At 43.3% G+C, this 8,546-nt stretch overlaps 2 protein-coding genes across 2 annotated transcripts in view; one reads left to right on the top strand and one right to left on the bottom strand.

Annotated features, from left to right (window-relative positions):
- Window positions 1-3,235: 3,235 nt before the first annotated feature.
- On the bottom strand, window positions 3,236-4,401 carry LOC143803744 (3-galactosyl-N-acetylglucosaminide 4-alpha-L-fucosyltransferase FUT3-like). Its single transcript, XM_077281519.1, has one exon. The coding sequence runs from the start codon at window positions 4,399-4,401 to the stop codon at window positions 3,412-3,414; it is 990 nt and encodes a 329-aa protein (XP_077137634.1). The 3' UTR covers window positions 3,236-3,411.
- A 3,596-nt stretch (window positions 4,402-7,997) lies between these two features.
- RSPH6A (radial spoke head 6 homolog A) overlaps window positions 7,998-8,546 on the top strand; it is a 56,980-nt gene continuing 56,431 nt past the window's right edge. Inside the window, exon 1 of the mRNA XM_077285492.1 lies at window positions 7,998-8,135. The gene's annotated coding sequence lies outside the window, so the exon portion shown is untranslated. The remainder of the gene's footprint in view (window positions 8,136-8,546) is intronic.

Genomic DNA, 8,546 nt, shown 5'->3' with positions numbered 1-8,546 from the left:
AGCGGAGGCTGCAGGATCCGCAGTCTTCCCCCTCCCTCTCCCTCTTTGGGCCGTACGGGGAATCTCTTCCTCAGAGCTGCTCCCACCACCTTCCTGTCCCTCATGCCAAGATGGGTCAAGGACCTCATCATCTACACTACCCTCTGCCCCCAACTGCTCCTCCTGGGTAGTCTCAGCAGCAGAGCACGCACCAGTAAGTGGCACCTGAGTGTCATCATCAGCGGATGCGGCCTGCGATGTGGTGACCGGAGGCACTGGCCCACCCGCCTCTTCAGACTCAGAGAGAAAAAGCTGTTGGGCATCACTGCACCCTGCCTCTTCTTCCATTTCTCCAATGCTGCTTGGCTGGCCCCCTGTTTCCAAGCCAAGAGATTCAGAGAACAGAAGTAGAGACGGCTCCTGTCCTGGGCTCTCTGTCTGCCTGGGCAATTTGGCAGGTGGTGAAGAGACAGATGGCTGCTCTCCAGTGCTCTGTGTCTGAGAGGATGTGGCACTAATTGAAGTTGATGCATTAGCTGCCATCCATCCGACAACGGCTTCAATTTGTTCTTCACGCAGCAGCGGTGTACGGCGCTCTGCCACAAAGCTGCGCATGAATGACTGTTCCCTGGTGAAAGTGGGTGCTGATGAGTCACCGGTGCCCGCAGCAGGCACAGAATCCCCACGTCCCCTCCCTGCTCCACGCCCACGCCCACGTGCCTTACTCACTGCCTTCTTCATCTTGGTTGACTGATAAAGATAAGCAGAAAAGTACTAACGGCTTTGTGTGCTTATTCCTGAACAACTCCTAACAGGTATAAGAAACACTAATTTTCTAAAGTGTGGACTAGACTTTAATATGAGCTAATGTGGCCTACACAAATGTAAAGTGGTGTCACTGGTGTGTTTGGTGAACTTTATTATTTATTTTTTTGGGGGGGGGCTGAACTGACAACAGAGAGAGCTGCAGTCACACGGAGACCGTGCAGACAGCCGTAAACGGCGCTGCAAGGCCAGAAAACCCTCCTCTACGTTATCCTATGTAGTGTTTTTCCACAAATTAGCTGGAGACGGGTGGAAAGACACTAATAGGATTTTTTTGAAAAAATGTGCAGCAGCCTGCACTACTTAAAAGAAAAGGAAAATTGATTTTACGGTATGACGCAGTGAAGAACCCTGAGCTGGAGACAACCAGGCTATGGCTGCTCACAGACTACAGGGCGAGCTGCAGTCACACGGAGACCGTGCAGACAGCCGTAAACGGCGCTGCAAGGCCCAAAAACCCTCCTCTAAGTTATCCTATGTAGTGTTTTTCCACAAATTAGCTGGAGACGAGTGGAAAGACACTAATAGGATTTTTTTGAAAAAATGTGCAGCAGCCTGCACTACTTAAAAGAAAAGGAAAATTGATTTTACGGTATGACGCAGTGAAGAACCCTGAGCTGGAGACAACCAGGCTATGGCTGCTCACAGACTACAGGGCGAGCTGCAGTCACACGGAGACCGTGCAGACAGCCGTAAACGGCGCTGCAAGGCCCAAAAACCCTCCTCTACGTTATCCTATGTAGTGTTTTTCCACAAATTAGCTGGAGACGGGTGGAAAGACACTAATAGGATTTTTTTGAAAAAATGTGCAGCAGCCTGCACTACTTAAAAGAAAAGGAAAATTGATTTTACGGTATGACGCAGTGAAGAACCCTGAGCTGGAGACAACCAGGCTATGGCTGCTCACAGACTACAGGGCGAGCTGCAGTCACACGGAGACCGTGCAGACAGCCGTAAACGGCGCTGCAAGGCCCAAAAACCCTCCTCTACGTTATCCTATGTAGTGTTTTTCCACAAATTAGCTGGAGACGGGTGGAAAGACACTAATAGGATTTTTTTAAAAAAATGTGCAGCAGCCTGCACTACTTAAAAGAAAAGGAAAATTGATTTTACAGTATGACGCAGTGAAGAACCCTGAGCTGGAGACAACCAGGCTATGGCTGCTCACAGACTACAGGGCGAGCTGCAGTCACACGGAGACCGTGCAGACAGCCGTAAACGGCGCTGCAAGGCCCAAAAACCCTCCTCTACGTTATCCTATGTAGTGTTTTTCCACAAATTAGCTGGAGACGGGTGGAAAGACACTAATAGGATTTTTTTGAAAAAATTAGCAGCAGACTACACTACTTGGAAAAAAAAACAAAAACAAAACAGTATGAGGCAATGAACCACCCTCCCTGAACTGAATACAACCAGCTATGGATGGCCTATGTGGCTGCACTCAGACTAGAGAGTGGGCTGCACTCACACACACACACACACACAGACCTTGCAGATCGCTGTGAAAACAGCGCTACAAGGCAAAAGCAAGGTGAATAGTAGGTGAACACAGCGGTTGCTAAATTAGCCTTTGAAAAGCACAAAAAAGCAAATCGCTATCTCTAAACTGGCCCTCAGTCAGCAAACAGCGTACTGTCACTAACTGAATTCACAGCAGAGTGAGCGCAAAATGGCGCCAGCGACTTTTAAACTGCATCATGACATCATTTCAGCAGCCAATCACAGCCATGCCAGTAGTTTCATGCCCTCCATGCTGAACAGGATGTGCCCACACTTGGAATCATTGTCATTGGCTGAATTTGTGCAGTTTGAGTCTGGGAACTTCCGATTCCGGTATCCGATACGCGGCAAGTATCGGAATCCCGGTATCGGAATTCCGATACCGCAAGTATCGGCCGATACCCGATACTTGCGGTATCGGAATGCTCAACACTAATCAGAATACAAATTTCAGGGTGTGACGGAGCACTGAGCCCTTAGCCATGCCAAGGGTACACCACAACACCCTCATTTGTATGCAAAATTAAACACTTTTCCAAAACACTGTAAAATATATGGCAGGTAAGATTTTTAGAGGGGATAAGTCCCCTATGCAACTGGAAAAGTTGTTCAATTTACATTTTGGAGTGACAGACTCAATTTAAGCATGATACAGAAGGCTATACCTAATTCTCTCATCATTCTTAGTTACAGAACAATATCAATGGTCAAAATAATTGTGGGTTTGACCATTTTGATGTAGAAACTATTTTCATGTAATTGGAATTTATCAACGGCACTTTTTGGTTGGTATCAACGTAAGAAACTGGGTATATAAGTCATGGGCGAACAGGTTGTCTGGTACCGAAAAATCCCTTAATATCCGTGGCAATGAACTGAAATCAGTGAACACCCGCTGAGTTCATTTTGTGCCTTTAACACCTCCCTGAGCACAGATCACAGTCGGGACTTAGGACAGTCTCCTTGAGTTCTCATTATCTTTTCCAAATTGCTTAATCGTCCTTATGCCATCCATTTTATTGTCAATTCATATTTTTTTTACAAATTTTATTTAGAAAAATGGTGACACAGATGTTTGGTAACTTCTTAGAGACTTAGATTTCATGCTTAAAATTCTTCCAAAAACCACCTTTCTATGCTCGGGATAACTTGGTAATAGGGAACCTGTTGTAATCCCCGACAGGCCTTACAGTAGTGGCTGTCCCATCCAGTTTCTCTTCTCACACTATAGTGAGATCTCCAGTTAAAATATTTTTTATATCTGCCTTCATCCTTATCTAGCTCAAAAAGATAGGAAGCTAGCTCCTTTGGGCTTGAGAAATCATCTACATGAATGAAGGCATCTCCGGGAAGGAAACGCTCATAGTTTTCCCGAGATGGCCCCAACACAACAGGTACAGCCCATGAATCGAAGGCGTTTGACCACAGTTTTTCAGTAATATAGTCCTTATAGATTGTGTTTTCGAATGCTAAGTAAAATTTGTACTTGGAAATAGTTCTATAAAAGTCATCCCAATGAAGTTTCAAATGTTTCTTACCAAAGACATCAATCGGAAGGTATTTCTTAAGTTTTTTGTAATATATATTACGTGCAGCACCTGGGTACCATTGGCTAACCACCCAAGCAACTAATTTAGTCTTGGCAGGTATTGAGAAGCTCCAAGGTTTCTTCAAAGCTTCAATTCGACCATAAGGTCTGAAGACATCAGAATCTTGGCGGAATGTCACAGTCATATTAAATAGATTATCCAAGAAATGAAGATTTTTAATAACCACTGGTGGTTCCATGTTGAACCATACCCAACGTTGATGATGAGGCCGTGGTTTCTGCGGTAAAGATGCCCTATCATACATAATGTCTACATGGTGGATAACAACAGCATCGGCAACACTATACAAGCTCCTGTCAGCCGTTAGTTTGCATCCAGAGATACCATAGACGGTCTCACAAGTGTCTAATGGAAAAGGTTGTGCAAAAGGAAACACCCACACGAGAACAAGAAGCTCCTTCTCTATCTTTTGTGAAGGACTTATGGAAGTCTTCTGGGACTGATTTGTGGCTTTATGAAGGATTTCTAAGCCAACTGATTGTTTCATTATTCCCCAGTTCCAAGAAAAGATCAATATGAAAAAAACAGGGATAATGATTATAAAGTTGCGATGGTTGTATAGGTTCACAATTGTATTTAACCTGTAAAAAATGAACAAAAACTCATTCACATATAAGAAATAACACTTACTGAAGAGGTAACAGATTCAAAATGTACAATGACCAGGGCAAATAAAAATACCTAGAGCAATGAAAGTCCCTCTCCCCTTCCCATAAAAAGACAATTTTAGGTAAGTCAGACGAAAACATTTGCTTCTCAAGCTGGACATACAGATTAGATAAAACTTAGCTGACTTGAGCAACAAGATATTATGGTAAAAAAAAAAAGTTAAAAATGTCAGAATTGCTATTTTTTGTGACATTGCCTCCCTAAAAACGTAAAATAAAAAGTATTCAAAAAGTTTAAATATCATAAACTATTAGCAATAAAAACTTCAGCTTGCCTTACAGAAAAATGAGTCCAATGACAGGAAGAATAAAAAAAAACTATGGATCCCAAAATAAGCAGCTGTAAAACAATTTTTTATCTCTTTTGTTAATAAAAAAAAATGGTATTACTGTCCCATACAATAATGTTGACATATAATTTTAATCACAGTTTGTCATAAAATGAAATTAAATCTAAAAAACTATGAAGGAATTCCTGTTTTTTTTTCTATTCTCCGTCATCACAAATTATTTTTTCCCATTTTTCAATACATGATTATTAAATGGTGTATAAAAATATGTTGTCCTGCAAAAAAACACAATCAATCATATAGTTATATTGATGGGAAAAATGTAAAAAAAATGTTATGCCTCTTGAAAGGAGATGAAAACACGGGGGGGGGGGGAGGTACTATTCCTAAGGGGTTATTACATTTATGAAAGGCATCAGTACTTACATTTTTTGGAAAATATTTTTAAAAACAAAAATTGATGAAGTAAGCATGATGTGACCTTCAAGGACCCTGGAATAGGAAGCATCCTCAGAATCAAGATCGGCACTGTCTTTCCTTCTGAGCAACCTCATTCTAAATGCTCTGCATTGTGACTAGAATGTCTATGTAAAAACGCGGTGTGAAATACAGAGTTATTAGAGAGCAGGACTAAGACCTCAGTCATCAAAGGCTTCAGAGTGACATTGATAAATTCATATTTCATCTTCCAAACTACCAGCACACACCCAATCTTCCCACCCATGACTCTTGCCTCAACCTGTAAATTATCCAGGGTTGATTCTGGACTTTCACAGGGCGGTTGGCCTAGGCTAGCCACAGAAAGGCACTTCAAGGAAGGTTCCAAGTTACTTTAAAGGGAACCTGTCACCCCCAAAATCGAAGGTGAGCTAAGCCCACCGGCATCAGGGACTTATCTACAGCATTCTATAATGCTGTAGATAAGCCCCCGATGTATCCTGAAAGATGAGAAAAAGAGGTTAGATTATACTCACCCAGGGTCGGTCCCGCTGCGGTTCTGGTCCGATGGGTGTCGCGTTCCGGGGCCTCCCATCTTCTTAAGATGACGTCCTCTTCTTGTCTTCATGCTGCGACTCCGGAGCAGGCGTACTTTGCCTGGGCACTGCAGTACTTTGCTCTGCCCTCAACAGGGCAGGCAAAGTACACCTGCGCCAGAACCGCAGCGTGAAGACAAGAAGAGGACGTCATTGTAAGAAGATGGGAGGCCCCGGACTGCGATGCAGTGGGACCGCCCCTGGGTGAGTATAATCTAACCTCTTTTTCTCATCTTTCAGGATACATCAGGGACTTAACCACAGCATTACAGAATGCTGTAGATAAGCCTCTGATGCCAGTGGGCTTAGTTCACCTTCGATTTTGGGGGTGACAGGTTCCCTTTAAGGTCCGATAAGTGTACACCAGCCTGCAAACATGAGTCCAAATTAACTTGAAATGAGCAGTTACTTCACAGGTCCTAAAAAGTTCGAGGATACTTCTTTTTGGAAGGGATTATAGCCATACTTCTCAATTCAATACTCTAAGGCTATGTTCACACCACAATTTTTGGCCTCAGTTTAAATGTGTTGTCCCAAAATCCCAAGCAATTCCCTATCCACAGAATAGGGAAACACTTCCTGACCAGTGGGGGTCCAACCACTGGGACCCCTAATAAACCCAAGAACGGGATTCTGGAACTCTGAATCGGTAGGGGTTCCAGCAGTCAGATTCCCAGTGATCAGGAAGTTATTCAATAACATAGGGAATAAATTGCTATTGTGGGAAATTCCCCTTAATGTATATACCAGAAAAGCTGTCAAGGCAAATATATATATTTTAAGTGGAGGTTATGATTGACATTATTAGAAATACAGTACTGGGCAAAAGTTTTAGGCAGTTATGTAAAAAATGCTGCAATGTAAGAATGTTTTAGAAAATAGAAGTGTTAATAGTTTATTTTTATCAATATACAAAATGAAAAATTAATGAACAAAATAAAAATCTAAATCACATCAATATTTGGTGAGCGCCCTTTGCATTCAAAACAGCATTAATTCTTCTAGGTACACTTGTACGTGCATACAGCTTTTGAAGTGACTCGGAAGGATTTTGTTCCAAACATCTTGGAGAACAAACCACAGAGCTTCTGTGAATGTCGCTCATGCAAATCCTTCTCTCGCTTCATGTAATCTCAGATTACAGACTGGATGATGATGAAATTAGGGCTCTGAGGGGGCCATATCATCACTTCCAGGACTCCTTGTTCTTCTTTACTGAAGGTTGTTCTTAAAGGCACCAACTGTACATTTGGGGTCATTGTCCTGCTATAATCAGGTGACCGAATGCAAAGCGCAGAAGGCATGAGGCAGGAACAGTCAATCAATGGTTTTATTCTTTTCAATACATCAGGAATATACAGTAGTTAAGGGATAGTTAGTGATATTAAACAGTGCAATACAGTAATAAACCATACAACAATACAATTAGAATAACAGGGAAAGTCTCAGGAATAATACTAATGTTATTTATACAAGGGTGGTACGCCCATTCCTGGGAGCTACATGTTAACTCTTCCTCTGATTCTGGCCCAAGCAGGTGTCACCAGGTTTTTCCCACTAGATCACAAGTCCTCCTGGGGCGTGGTTTGCGGGGGACAGGAGCAGACGTGTTTTTACGTATTTCCTATTATTCCCCTTTTTCAGCTACCTAAAGCATATTAAATTGTGGAATACCTGGTTATAAAACCTACTAAAACATGCCTGGACTGGGTTATAAGAAGAAAAAAGAACATTCAACCAAGAAAATGGCTTTGTTAAAACAGAGGGACACCTGGAGAAGATCTAATGAAAGCCTGCTCTCATCTGAGGTAAAGGTGACAAAGCCTTTGCCTCACAATATAGATCCCTGCAAAAAAACAGAGTCACAGCTTCACAACAGTCATATGGCCTGTCAGACATCTGTTATAAAACATCCTGCACTCTCCGAGACATCAGCTGATGCTGTCCTGCAAAGAAACCGGAGGAGCGCGGGAGATTCTGAGGCAATGAAGAAGAAGCGGAGAGGCGAAAATGGAGATGCGGCAACAACTCCTGCCCTTTCCGGAGCTCCAGCTGACAGATATCCAAAGATGCGCAGAGGGATCACGATGGCTGCCGGAGCTGTGACACAACGGAAGGAGGAAGCAGGAGAAGACGTGGAGACGACGGAGATCCTCGCTCCTATCGAGACTCCAATGCAAGATGCCAGACATAAGAAGAGGAACGGGGGAGCCGCGGCGTTCTCACAAGGTATGACGCAGCAAACAGAAAAAGATGGTGATTCACCATCTTCAGCGCTGCACAGACATGGAACAGTTCTCCTCAGCTCTCCGTGTCCAAAGAAGTGATCACAGACATGACGCTGCAACGATGCAGAGGAGAAAGGAAGGAGAATCACCGGCATTAACACCACACGGTGGGGGGGATCTCTTCAGCTCCCATAGATCAAAGAAGTCATTTGAGACATGATGCACCGGTGTTTGTGCCAGGGCCGATAAGCGCTGAGGGAGGCAGATGCGACAATGGAAAAGGAAGGAAGTGTTACACAACTGCAGGGCTTGTCAGAAACACCCCATGTTGGCAGGTCAGAGAAAAAGCCCTCTGAAAATCACACAGTGTACAGGGACACAGATATAAAAGAAGAAAGAAAAAATCAAAGAG

The sequence above is a fragment of the Ranitomeya variabilis genome, chromosome 2 (assembly GCF_051348905.1).
Source record: "Ranitomeya variabilis isolate aRanVar5 chromosome 2, aRanVar5.hap1, whole genome shotgun sequence".
Lineage (NCBI taxonomy): Eukaryota > Metazoa > Chordata > Amphibia > Anura > Dendrobatidae > Ranitomeya > Ranitomeya variabilis.
The sequence above is the reverse complement of the archived record's forward strand: the minus strand, read 5'-3'. Positions and strand labels throughout refer to the sequence as shown.